A 13,587-nucleotide genomic window follows, 5' to 3' on the forward strand; every position below is an offset into this window, starting at 1 on the left:
GGGAAGTGGGTGGCAGACGCGCGCACCGCGCTTAGCCGTCTCCGCCCCTTTCCGAGCAGCCAATCGCGGGAGAGACGCCGGACGCGCGCACGTTCCCCGGAGTTTAACGGTCGCTCGAGGCCGCTCGGCTGACCCTGACTTCGGCAGTGGGAGCGGCGGCCAGGTAAGTGACAGTCTGCCTGCGGAGAGTTGCTGGCCGCGGGGCATGGGGCACGAGATGTATCGGACACCTGAGTGCTCAGATGGGCCAGGGTGAGGGGAGACAACTGTCTGGGGAGCAGCCCGGCCAGAGCTCACTGGCGTGTGGGGTTTTTCAGCTCTGCGTGCGCCTCTTCTAGACTCGGTGCCCTTGAGTGACACCCGCGCGGCCCAATCGCAGAGCGGCCTTTCTGAGGGGCGGGGGGGGGGCTTTTTTATTATTAATTAATTTCCTCTTCTTCTTCTTTTTTTTTTTTTAATTGACAAGGTGCCTGGGTGTCTGAGTCTCCGCGGTGGTTTCTGCCACCAGCGCTTTTCTTTCCTCTCTGGTTTGACGCGGTAGCCGCCTCCAGCAATAGGGGCTCTGGCCTCCGCCCGCAGCGGTGCCGCGGCCGCCCTGCGGGGAGGACGCCCTGTCCACCTCCGGCTGCTGTGGGCCCCATTGGTGTTCCCTGTCCCCACCCCCGTTTTCTAGTGCGTGGGGGCGGGGGCTGGAGGGGCAGATTTTGTTGCTGGAAAAATATAAAAACGCCTCTGTTGCTATATTTATTCCCTATCAAATTTCCCCTTTTTTAAAACATTTTGCATCTTATGTCAGCCCCTCCCCCGTTTTGCTGACTTCACCCGCCCCGCGCCCCAACCGGAGAGTCCCCCCGGAATTTCTGGTTTTCCGTCGGGTTCCACCGCATCTGGTGGCCTCAGCCGGGGAGGAAATAGATGGGGTTGCAGATCCGGCCCCCTGGCGTGGCGCGGGGTGGCTGGGACTCGGGTGTGGAGCGGGCAGCCCCTGGCTTGTTCAATGCCCCGTTTGTCATTGGTGCTGGGCCGAGCCACTGGGGAGGCCTGCATTTAGCTCGGTCCGGTTACCCTGGGCTTTCACACCTGTCCCCGAAGGAGATGCTTTCTTGATGAGCTGATAGCTTTTGGTGAAGTGCTTTTCTAAAACCAGGCCCTAGGAAGTGGGAGCCCTAGGTAATGGTCCTCGGTTGCACTCTTTTAAACGCTTCTTATTGTGAGCAGCACAGGTTTACCCCCCACCCCCTTTTGTCTTTCTTTTCCCCTGGTTTCCTCAATTCTTTTTAAATGCCTGAATTCGCAAAGAAGGAGGCATATTGTAATAGTTTAGTTATAATTCAGTTAAAATTTAGTTGACCTGACACATAGTTTATTTTTAAAGAAATGATACATGCACAGAGTACAAAAGACTAGATAGTGCAAAGTTTGCTTCCAGACAGTAGGGAAACAATCGTGTTAACAGTTTTCTCTTTTTAATAATAAGCAGTTAAGTTCTTCTAGTCACTGCATGAAACTAACACGCATACTTGTTAGAATTTATTAAGTGAACAATGAATGTAAGCATTCCAATTGTTACATAATAGGATTGTGTCTAGAAGCTTGATTATTAAATACAAAATTCTGAAAAAGATGCTGCTGTGTTTGTAAATCACCCTTAATGTAGATTTTTAAATTGAGATCTATAATTCACATGCCATAAAATTTATCCTTTTCAAATAAGTTTCAGTGGTTTTTACAAGGCTGTAGAACCATCACTAAATGCAAAACTTTTCATTACCCCCAAAAGAAACCCTGTACCTATTGCAGTCACTCTGATTCTTTCCTACCTGCGACTGCTAACAAATGTTAATCTACTCTCTGTCTCTGAATTTGCCAATTTAAGTATTTCATATAATTGGAATCATACATTATGTGGTTTTTGTGACTGACTTTTACTTAGCATTATGTTTCATTCATGTTATAGCATGTACCAATACTTCATTCCTTTTTAAAGCTGAATCATACTCCATCATATGAATGTGCTACTTGTCATCATCCATGCCTCTGTTGATGGACATTTGGGTTGTTTTTGTATTTTGGCCATTGTGAATATTGATGCTGTCTTTAATGTAGATTTTATAAAAGAAGTGAAGATTTCCAAAGTCACAAAAGGACAGTTGCTAAGTTAGTGGCTTTTTGTACAAGTATTTTTCCCCCATTCATTTTCAGACTCTCAAGGAAGTTTAGGATATTTCACAGTTCTGAATGTTAGCAACTGAAAATGCCAGTAGACGATGAAGCATCTGAAGATGACCCGGATTCAGTTTCCTCAAACAGTGAAAAAGCCTATATTTTCAAATAAGAGAGTATAACAATTTCTGTACACTATGGAGGATTTTGACTTGGTGAAAACCTTACAAAAAGCTTCATCTGTAGAATCTGATATCAAAAATTCTCCCCATTCTCTTGGATTGAGCTTAAATACTAATAGGTAAGAATGGGATAGATATTTTGTAACAATAAACTAAAATAACTTTATTTGCATAGTGTATCAGTTTATCCAAATAGTGTCATAGTTGCTGATTTAAATGTGTTAAAAAAATCAGGAACTGTTCAGGAACAATTATTTAAGTTGAGAATACTTTTAGTTCTTTTGTGTTTTTCATTTCTTCTAGAAAAAAATGTGTTTTTGCATGTGGAGCATTGTGAGAAAGAACTTATTTTGCTAATTGTTTATGCTTTTTTAAATTTTTAATTTTTTGCTTTGGTAAATAAGAATATTTAAAAATTTTTGTTGCCTAACTATTAGTTCTGCATTTTAAATTAATGGTACAACTAATGTCTTGTATTGCAGAAATACCTCACCAATCTGGAAAGTAGAAATTAAAATTAAATATTAGGAACTAAGCAAAAAACAGACTCTGAGATAACAAAATAGTCAACAAAATGCATCTTATTTTTAAGCTATTCCATAGTTGATTTTTTGTTTTTGTTGTGTTGGATGGAACCTGGGGCCTTGTGCATGCTAAGCAGACCCTCTATCACTACCACTGAGTACATCCCAGCCTGGTGTGGGGGGTTTTTTTGGTGCTGAGATTAAACCCAGGGGCTCTTTTCCACATTTCCAGCCCGTTTAATTTTTTTATTTTGAGATAGGGTCTTACTAAGTTGCTGAGGCTGGCCTTGAACTTGGGATTCTCCTGACTCAGCTTCCTGGGTTACTGGTGCCTGGCTGCCCAGTGGTTTTTGTTTTTTGTTTTGTGGTACTGGGGATCGAACCCAGGGCCTTGTTCATGATTGGCAAGTGTTCTAACAATGAATTGTACCTCCAGCCCATTGGTTTGTTTTTAATCAGACTCTGTACTTTTAATTTGCAGGCCAACAAGCTCCATTATTTGTAAGTTTATAGTAGCTTAAAAACAGCCACGAGGGCTGGGGCTGTAGTTCAGTGGCAGAGTGCTTGCCTAGCATGCATGAGGCCCTGGGTTTGATCCTTAGCACCACATAAAAAGTAAAAGAATAAAATAAAGGCATGCTGTCCATCTGCAACTACAAAAACAACAACAACAACAACAAAAACCAACAGCCACAAGTCAGGGTATATTAGACAGTCAGTTATAAAAAGCAGATACATAGCAGAAAGCAAGGACACAGCCATTTAGGGCTTACCTATGAAGGGGTAAATAGCTTTAAACTCATGGGTCTTGAAGGAATGGTGTATTATAAATAAGTTACTTTAATAACTTAATTTTCTGCCTGCCTTCTGAGGAATTTAAAGCAGTTTACAAGAATAATTAAAATGAGGGCTGGAGATAAAGCTCTGTTGGTAGAGTGTTTGCCTGGCATGCCCAAGACCCTGGATTCAATCCCCAGTATTCAAGGGGAAAAAAAAAAGGCATACAAGAGATGTCTGCTCCAATAGTCTGTCTATGTACACTTGCTGAAGGTTGGCCACATGTTTTGTTTGCTGTTCTCATTTGGTGGCCTCTCTGAAGTTCATTTCTGGAAGAAATTCCTTTTAGAATATAGCATTTGATTTGCCTGGAGGAACCTAAATATGGCTTTCTTATGAAAATTTTGTAATTGCACTTGGCTTCCTTGTCCTTATGACCGGCAGTTAAATCTACATGATGAAACTAGATTATTAAAACTGTATAAATCCCTTATGAACAACATATCATGTTCTTCTTTCCCTTGAAATTTTAATACTTTACCTGTCCTAACTCTATTATTTTACTATTATTTTTCATTATTACCTCTTTCTCTTTCTTTTCTTTTTTTAACAAATTCTTTGTGAAAGCAGGGTATTAATAAAAATTAAAATGACCTTTCAGTGCCTAGATTTTAAACAAAATTCAGTATCCTGAATTATGATGTATATGTTTATAAAATAAATGTGAATTAAACTTAAGTTTGGAAAAATCAGTCTTCCTGGAAGGAATCACAATGAATAGGCTAAATCAGTCCTGAATATTTGCTGCTAATTTACTTGGCATAAGCACCAGAACATCACACCAATGAGGGGATCCAGGTGACAAGACTTGACTGTAATTTTGGAAGTGGAGAGAGAGTCCCCACTACACAGGGAACTGCTATTCTCTAATTAGGCTCGAGATAGTGCTCTGGAACATAGAGATTCTCACCTGGAGACTGCTTAGTACCTGCTACCACAGACTCATTTCCTGCTGATTCTTTGGAGTGTTTTCATTATGCCTGAGAAGTCTTTCTGTTGGGTTTTTTTTTTTTTTTTTTAAAGATTTCTAAGCACTGCCTGTCATTTTACTGATGTCTTCTTTTTGTGACCAGACTTATGATCAGATTTTCAACGATTGAGGTACCATTAGAAGGATTAAATATCAGTGGTTTTGTATTACTTTGTTAAATCTTGGACTGCTGAATTATTCAACACTTTGGTAGAATGAAGAAAACCATTTGAATTATTTATGTTTCAACAGAAGTAGTACAAATGGGGTATCCTCTTTCTCAGGGAAGACCACACCCTCTGCCATTCAAGGTACAGCTGAGTTCCTAAACTCCTTAACGCAAGAGCTACAGAACAGTGGAAAGACTGACTCGGAACTTTGGAAAAACTGTGAGGTATCGTATCTTGTTTTGTTTTATTTTGATAATTTTAAAATAATTACATTTAAATGAACTTCTACTGAATTCTATTACGAATTTGTATTCAGAAGAGCACAATACTTATTGTGGAAGTAGTTAGGCTATGTTTGTTGGAGAACAATATTGAATGTAAAAAAGGTGATCAAAAATATTTTTGGGCTGGGACTATAGCTCAGTTGGTAGAGGGTTTGCCTTACATGCACAAGGTCCTGGGTTCAATCCCCAGCATCATACAAAAAAAGTATTTTTGATGGGTCTCACAAAAATAGACAGGAGACCAGTAGAGTAGAGGAAGGAGGTGGAGAGATCGGGAAAGGGGGGGAGGCATGGTAGTGAGTTCACCACGTTACACAGTGTCCACATAGGAAGATGCCATGGTGAACATGGCTTATATGTGTAATTTTAATGCACTGATTAAAATAAAAATACTAGGGCTGGAGTTCAATCCTCAAAAATAAAGTCAATAAAATAATAAAATAACAGCGATAATAATAATAGAAGGGAGATCAGTAGGGTTGAGCAAGTGGATTAAGGGAGGGAGGAGGGAGGGAAAGAGAAGGAAAAAAAGTATTTTTTAACAATATATTAGTGATGAAACATTTGTATATTAAATATGAACTAGGGGCTGGGGATGTAGCTCAAGCGGAGCATGCTCGCCTGGCATGCATGCCGCCCGGGTTCGATCCTCAGCACCACATACAAACAAAGATGTCGTGTCCGCCGAAAACTAAAAAATAAATATTAAAAAGATTAAAAAAAAAATGTGAACTAAAATATCTTTGTTCAGAGAACTGAGAACCCCCATAATAATAATTAAAAATTACCATTAAAATTATTATTAAAATAATTAATAATTAAAATTATTGGTCTTAATATTTTAAGTAATTTATATGGAATTATCCTCATTTTGGAAAATCTAAATCCACTTTGAAGTATTTTGGCTGTTGTGCTTACGAGTTAAAGCTTCTAGTTAGTACTTTACCACAGGTACCTATTGTACCTTGCATTATATTGTTTTAGGTCAGCCTTTCTTCAATTCACAGATAATTATTATTTTAAAAAATATTTTTAGTTGTAGATGGACACAATACCTTTATTGTTTATTTTTTATTTTTATTTTTGTTCCCATTTATTTATTTATTTGTTTTAAAAGAATTTTTTTTTTTTAAAGAGAGAGAATTTTTTTAATATTTATTTTTTAGTTTTCGGCGGACACAACATCTTTGTTTGTATGTGGTGCTGAGGATCGAACCCGGGCCGCACGCATGCCAGGCGAGCGCACTACCACTTGAGCCACATCCCCAGCCCTTAAAAGAATTTTTGATGGACTTTATTTTGCTTATTAATTTGTTTATATGTGGTGCTGAGATTCGAACCCAGTGTCTCACGCATGCTAGGCAAGCACTCTACCACTGAGCCACAACCCCAGCCCCCTTATTTTTATTTTTTATTTTTAGTGTGGTGCTGAGGATCAAACCCAGTACTTTGCATGTGCTTGATGAGTGCTCTACTGCTGAGCCACAACCTCAGTCCAAATTCATAGATTTTATTTATATATATATATATATGTAAATATTTATTTATTTAAATAAATATTATTTTATTTATGTATTTTTATGTAGTGCTGAGGATTGAACATAGCGCCCCGCACATGCTCAGTGAGCGCTCTACTGCTGAGCCACAACCCCAGCCCCATCATAGATTATATTGTGATAGAAAAAAAAAAATGTAACAGAGCGAGGCCCAATAAACTGGCACACACCTGTAAACCCAGCTGTTCTGAAAGCTGGGGTAGGAGGATCACAAGTTCAATACAGCCTGGGCAATTTAGTGAGACCCTGTCTCATAAAAAAAGACTGGGGATGTAGTGGTAAAGTTGCCCCTTAATTCAATCCCCAGTTCTGCAAAAAAAAAAAAAAAAAAGTAACAGTTGCTTTAGGGATATGTAATTCAGTGGTAGAGGACTAGCATATGTGAGGCCCTAGGTCAGTCCCTAGTACAAACACACATACACACACACACCCCCCCCAAAGTAACAGTGAAAAGAAAACTTGTGTGTAAGGCTTTGGATCTAATAAAGTTGAGCTCTACTGAAAAATAGGGACAGTCTATCTTGAGCATTATTCAACGAAAACATTACCCAGACCTTCTATTTATCCATATTGCAGGTTACATAAAAAAGGGGTAACTATGGGCTGGGGCTATAGCTCGGCAGTAGAGTGCTTGCCTAGCATGCATAAGGCACTGGGTTCAATCCTCAAAACCACAAAAATAAACAAAGGCATGCTGTCCATCTACACGTAGAATTTTTTTTTTTTTTTTTAAAGGGGGTAACTAGATGTATTCCTGTAATCTGAGTGATATGGGAGGCTGAGGTAGGAAGATTGCAAGTTGGAGGCTAGCCTGGGCAATTTAGTGAGACCCTGTTTCAGAAAAAAATAAAATAAAAAGGATGGGTAGGTAGCTCTGTTGTAGAGTGCTCCTGGGTTCATTCCACAGAACCGCAGCAGGGGAAAAAAAAAGTGGGGGTACCCAAGCTTCTTGTCTTTATATTTTTGTATTAAATATTAAAAAAAAGCTAATTTTGCTTATAAACTTTAAATTAAAATCCTTATTTTTAAAAAGCCATATCACATTGAAGGAATTTTTCTGTGAAATAGTTAAAATTTTTTTAACTAAGATATTTTATAATTAAAAAGACTAGGTGGTTACAGCTGTTCTATTTGGTGGAAAAACAATGCCAAGAACAAATAGTTGCTCAGCAAGAACAGTTCCACAACCAAATTCAAGTAAGTAATCATTTATATTGATTTTCTTTTTTTTTTGTTTTTAGTATTTATAAGATTTTTAGCAAAACAATTTATACTTTATATCAATTTTTTGTGAACTAAAGATATGTTTAGAGTGATATATTGTGAAACATGGCATTTTTATAACATTTGTAAAAATGTGATGTGAATATAGTTTCTTACCCAATCTTTAACTTTTTGTTTGCAGCGTATACAGGAGGAGATCAGAAATTTAGTCAAATTGCAGATCAGTAATGTTTCCTGGGCTTCCAGTGATAAAAGTCCTTCAAGCAAACAATTATTTTCAGAAAGTCAGATGGGTTTTTTTTCTGAAAATAGTGAAAGAAATGAATCTGTTATTAGTTATCCCGAGCCTAAGGAGCCTGAGATGCAACAAGAAATGTCCACATCACAGCCAGACTGCAATGTGGACGGCAGCTCTGTGAGCAGTGGGTATGGCACCTTTTGTATCTCAGAATTGAACACCTACAAATCCAAGGACTCTGCAGAGCTCATGGAGCACACAGGCCTTCCCAAGGGACAATACCCAGCACCAGGAGTACAGACAGATTCGCCTGTAGATGGTGCAGGAAATGGCAGTTTTTATGCACAATCTCCTGAAGAGTTTTGTGAATCTTTAAAGGAAGATATTTCTAGTTTTCCTGATGAATTTGAACATAATTTTCTTGGTGAAAATAAGATTTCTGAAGTATACAGTGGAAAAGCAGATAGGTAAGTAGAATTTCTCCATCATTCAAGAGGATTTTTACTCGTTGATTACATTCAGAATCTAGTAAATACAGTTCCTCTTAACTGGACTGTAAGAGAATAAGATTTTTAAAAAAAATATGTAGCAGTTTTAGGGGCTGGGGTTGTAGCTCAGTGGTAGTGTGCTCACCTAGCATGCATGAGGCACTGGGTTCGATTCTCAGCACCACATAAAAATAAAGACAATAAAGTCCATCAACAACTAAAAAAATATTAAAAAAAAGAAGTAACAGTTTTATCATTAAATTGATTTTTTATTTGTTGCATGTAGAAAATTGAAATAAAATCTGCTATATACTAAGGACATTTGACTTTCTTCCCATTTGCAATATTATAAGACTATTAAATCTTAAGGTAGGAGGCCTTGCCAGAAAAATATTTTTTGTTTCTTACAGTGACTAATATACAAATTTGCTAGAAACTTAACAAATTATAATAATTACATTACTAGTGGGATCTTGTCACTCATGTTCATGTGATTTGAAACCAAAACTTATGTACACACATACTGTTTTTTTAAAAAAATATTTTTAGTTGTAGATAGATACAATACCTTTATTTTATTCATTTACTTTTATATGATGCTGAGGATCGAACCCAGGGCCTCCCACGTGCTAGGCTAGTGCTCTACCGCTGAACCATAACCCCAGCCCCATACTCGTTTGTAAAAATAAATAAATAAATAAATAAAATAATAATAATGTATAATTTTGGAGTTTACCCTAAATTTTCAGTTTAATATCTTCACATGTCAGATGTGTCAGCTAAAGGTGCTTAGCCATAGCAACACAAATCTTATTATCCTCCTCAAGTATAATTATTCATCTTTGTCAATGATTATGTTTTTTTTTAAATTAATAAGTTTATTCTAATTGTTATACATGATAGCAGAATGCATTTTGATTCATATTACACAGTCGGAGCACAATTTTTTTTTTATTTTAAAGAGAGAGGGAGAGAGAGAATTTTAATATTTATTTTTTAGTATTTGGCGGACACAACATCTTTGTATGTGGTGCTGAGGATCAAACGCGGGCCGCACGCATGCCAGGCGAGCGTGCTACCGCTTGAGCCACATCCCCAGCCCAACAATTTTTTATTTCTCTAGTTGTACACAAAGTATAGTCACACCATTCGTGTCTTCATATATGTAATAAGTGTGTTTTTTCTTTTTTTTTAGAGAGAGAGAGAACTTTTTTAATATTTATTTTTTAGTTTTCGGCGGACACAACATCTTTGTTTGTATGTGGTGCTGAGGATCGAACCCGGGCCTGCACGCATGCTAGGCGAGCGTGCTACCGCTTGAGCCACATCCCCAGCCCTTTTCTTTCTTTTTTTATGAACTTGGGAACTGAAGTACATCTCCAGCCCCCCCCCCCTTTTTTTTTTTTAATTTAGACAGTGTCTCACTAAGTCACTGTCCTCAAAAGTGTAATTCTCCTGTCTTTTTCGGGGGGAGAGGGGGTGGTACTGGGGATTGAACTCAGAGGCACTGGACCACTGAGCTACATCCCCAGCCCTATTTTGTATTTTATTTAGAGACAGTATCTCACTAAGTTGCTTAACACCTCGCTTTTGCTGAGGCTGGCTTTGAACTCACGATCCTCCTGTCTCAGCCTCCTGAGCTGCTGGGATTACAGGCATGTGCCACAGGCCTAATAAGTGTGTTTTAACAGTAGAGATAATATTTAGTACTTGAAGTGCTGGGGGGTGTGTTTTGGTTTTTGTTCTTGTCCATGACCATGGACTATATGTATTGTTAATCACTGTTAGTCTCTTTGCTTTCTTTGCCTTTGGTAATTAGAAATTGAAGAAAGAAATTTAGGTGAATAACTAAAAACCTGTCATCTTTCCCCTACTAGAAAAACAACTCCAAGCATTTCCCACTGAAGCAGTATTTATTGTGTTTTCCCTTATATGTGAAAGACAGTATCTAGAAAAAGTATCTTGGCTTTCTCTTCTTTAATAGTAAATCCATAACATCATGGGCACAAAAGCTGAAGCAGAACCAAACCAAGAGAGCCCATATAGAGGATGGATGTTCAAAATCTAAGCAGGGGAGTGAGCATAGCAAGAGACCTCCCGCTAAGAAGGTAGGTGCTGGTCCCTTCTCTGGCAGCCTGAGCTCTTGGGCTTGCCGAATTCTCGGTGTCATTATTTTTTTTTGCCCTTTCTTGTTAATTTGTTCAATTACAAATTTTTCTTTTGTTTCAAAAGATTGAACATAATGATTTGCTGTAAATATTGCTTCTTTTGTAGCCTGGAAATTAGCTCATGAGGGATAAAATACTACAAGCATGGATCATTTGTAAGGGTCTTCTTTCTTTGTGAACTGCAAATGTTTACATTTAGCCTGAGAGTAACCCATTTAATAGTTTAATAAAACCCTTCAAGGCTGTGAGTGGAGCTCAGTGATGGCATACTTGCCTAGCACATTTGAGGCCCTGAGTTTGATTGCCAGCACCCCAAACAAACAGCAGAAAAACCCTTCAAATAATTCATATTACTATTAAGTTGTAAGGAGTAGTACTGTATGTATTGAAGCCTTAAGATGCCTTTATAAAGATATTGAAATTTGGACATTTATGAATTTGTAATCCAAATTACAAGAGATTGAATGTTTAAATTGATTGTGGCCCCCATGCCAGTTTAGCAGCTCATTAAAGAGTTCCAGACATGGAGTAAGTTTCGGTACTTTTTTTTTTTTTTTGGCGGGGGAGGGTGGGTGGGATACCAGGAATTCAACTCCTGGGCACTTAACCACTGAGCCACACATCCCTAGCCCTATTTTGTTCTTTTTTTGTGTGTGTGTGTGGAGTTGGGGATTGAACTCAGGGCCTTGTGCATGTGAGGCAAGCACTCTACCAACTGAGCTATATCTGTAACTCTCAATCCTCCTGCTTCAGCCTCCCGAGCTGCTGGGATTATAGTCATGTGCCACTGCACTTGGCCAAGTTTCAGTTCTTTGGTATAGCCTTTGTTGGTCTCAAGTATCATAGAACAGCATTACTTAGTATAATATGTTTAAATTGTGGGGCTGGGGATGTGGCTCAAGCGGTGGCGCGCTCACCTGGCATGCGTGCAGCCTGGGTTCGATTCTCAGCACCACATACAAACAGGGATGTTGTGTCCGCTGAAAAATGAAAAATAAATGTTGAAGTTCTCTCTCTCTCTCTCTCAAAAAAAAAAAAAAAAGTTGAAATTGCAAAGTCTAGTCTTTCTGGAACCTGATACCTTTAGAAGTTGGTTGTTGGCTAAATCTTGATTGTCTTAAATATAGTCTTTTCACCATCCAAGGCTAAAGATCTGTTAAAGAAGTCATAAGAAGATAATTCCCAGCCTTTATAAGTAAGGCGCTACTTATTTCTCTCTTTTGTACTTTATTTTTTGTGCTGGGGACTGAACACAGGTCCTCATGTGTGCTAGGAAAGCATGCCACCCCTGAGCTGCATCCCCAAACCCCTTATTTCTCTTTTCAACATGTGATATTAGGCTTTCTAATATCATCCTTCTTTGAACTTTTTCAGATTTGTGTTCAGGAGGAGGGAAGTGAAGGTGAATACAGCTGCATGAAGCATAAAAGCTTTTGTAACTTAGAAAAGCCCTTTGGTGCCTCCTGGGCAGTTCTGTTCTTTTGACTCATATGCTGTCAAGGATGGGCTTTCCTTGTGTGTGTGATAGCATGCAAACGTTTGGAGACAGATAAAAACCGCTTTTTTGATGTTGTTCTTTTCATACGTTGGAAAACGGAGAATGTTCTCTAATGTAGTTTCTTCTGTTGTTTGTAAGGGCAAAACTGAAACTCCATCTCTAAATTTTTTTTTTTTTGGTACTGGGGATTGACCTCATGGCCTCAAGTGTACTAAATACCTGCTATACTGCTGAGCAACACCCCCACCCCAAGACTTTTCTCCTTTGTGTTATGTATTTGGTGGATTCAGTGGGTTTTTTTGTTGTGTTTTGTGATTGAATCTCAGTCTATATTTGATGTAGTCCAGTGGTTCCCAAACTTTACTGCACATTAGAACCACCTGAGGAGGTGGAAAAACGTACTTATCTCGGCTGCCAGGCCCAGGAGTCCTGACTGCCTTGGTGTGGGGGGTAACCTGTGTTTGAGGAGTTTTAAAAGCTCCTCAGGTGATTCCTATGTGCAATACAGTTTGAGAAAGGCTGACCAGCCTAGCTTTCCTCCTCAGGTCAAGGGTGAATCCCATCAGCTACCGCTGCCTGGCCGGCTGCTCAGAAATGCCCTTCTGACAGCATCTCTGCCCTGGCATCTGCAGGGCAGCCAAGAATCTGGCAAGAGGTGATGGTCCCCTCTGAGTCTTTTCCTTTTCTTTGGTCATCTCCTATGCATGTTTAATTTTTCATTTTTTTAGGTGAATGATATATTTGGTATTGAATTATTTGGGGGAAATCAAGTTTCTTTGTATTTCTGAACTTTGAATGATTTTGAGGTGTGCTGGTTGGTGAATCAGAGGCAGCACACTTGAAATGCATTCTTCCTGCATAATTCTGGCTTCACAGAGTGGGCACTTTCCTCTTGATCCTCTTTCCCTGTTGTTTTCAGTTTCATTCTAAAGGGGGAATGCTTGTCAGATTCTCTTCTGATCTAATTTTCTTTTTGCACAGTGCTGATTTATTTTGAGTAATAGCTGCTTTGAAGTACATCTTGAAATTGTATATTGTTTAGCAATAAGTGTTTTCTAGAGCTGAAGTTGTTCTTTGTTTCCTTGGTCCTTTGTCTTGGATAGAAGTGACTCACCCATTTCCCGGGCTGTAGGACTTCTGAGTGTTTCTCCAGAGGGGCCCCTTGACTTGCTGAGCAGATTAGCAGACCCTTGTGCTCAGCTTGGACTGGCTTCTTGAGCTCAGAGGGTTTATGTTTTAGAAGGGCTTTTTGTTGCACCATGCTTATATTTTCCTCCAGAGCAGG

General features: G+C 39.0%; 1 protein-coding gene across 14 annotated transcripts in view; it reads left to right on the plus strand.

Annotated features, from left to right (window-relative positions):
- The first annotated feature begins 8 nt into the window (after positions 1-8).
- The window catches only part of Mphosph9 (M-phase phosphoprotein 9), a 57,703-nt gene continuing 44,124 nt past the window's right edge, over positions 9-13,587 (plus strand). For 10 of the 14 annotated variants that reach the window (XR_009226909.1, XR_009226910.1, XM_058579816.1 and 7 more), the window contains exons 1-6: positions 9-163; positions 2,203-2,464; positions 4,929-5,070; positions 7,794-7,883; positions 8,092-8,615; positions 10,621-10,744. Coding sequence is in view for 12 of the 14 variants with exons in the window: in XM_058579816.1 (XP_058435799.1) it covers positions 2,361-2,464; positions 4,929-5,070; positions 7,794-7,883; positions 8,092-8,615; positions 10,621-10,744 (984 nt within the window). In the remaining 2 variants the exon portion in view is untranslated. The remainder of the gene's footprint in view (positions 164-2,202; positions 2,465-4,928; positions 5,071-7,793; positions 7,884-8,091; positions 8,616-10,620; positions 10,745-13,587) is intronic. The other 4 variants (XM_058579812.1, XM_058579811.1, XM_058579813.1 and 1 more) reach the window with 4 other exon arrangements.

The sequence above is a fragment of the Marmota monax genome, unplaced genomic scaffold (assembly GCF_021218885.2).
Source record: "Marmota monax isolate L192 unplaced genomic scaffold, Marmota_monax_Labrador192_F-V1.1 WCK01_AAM20220418_F8-fsc00092, whole genome shotgun sequence".
Lineage (NCBI taxonomy): Eukaryota > Metazoa > Chordata > Mammalia > Rodentia > Sciuridae > Marmota > Marmota monax.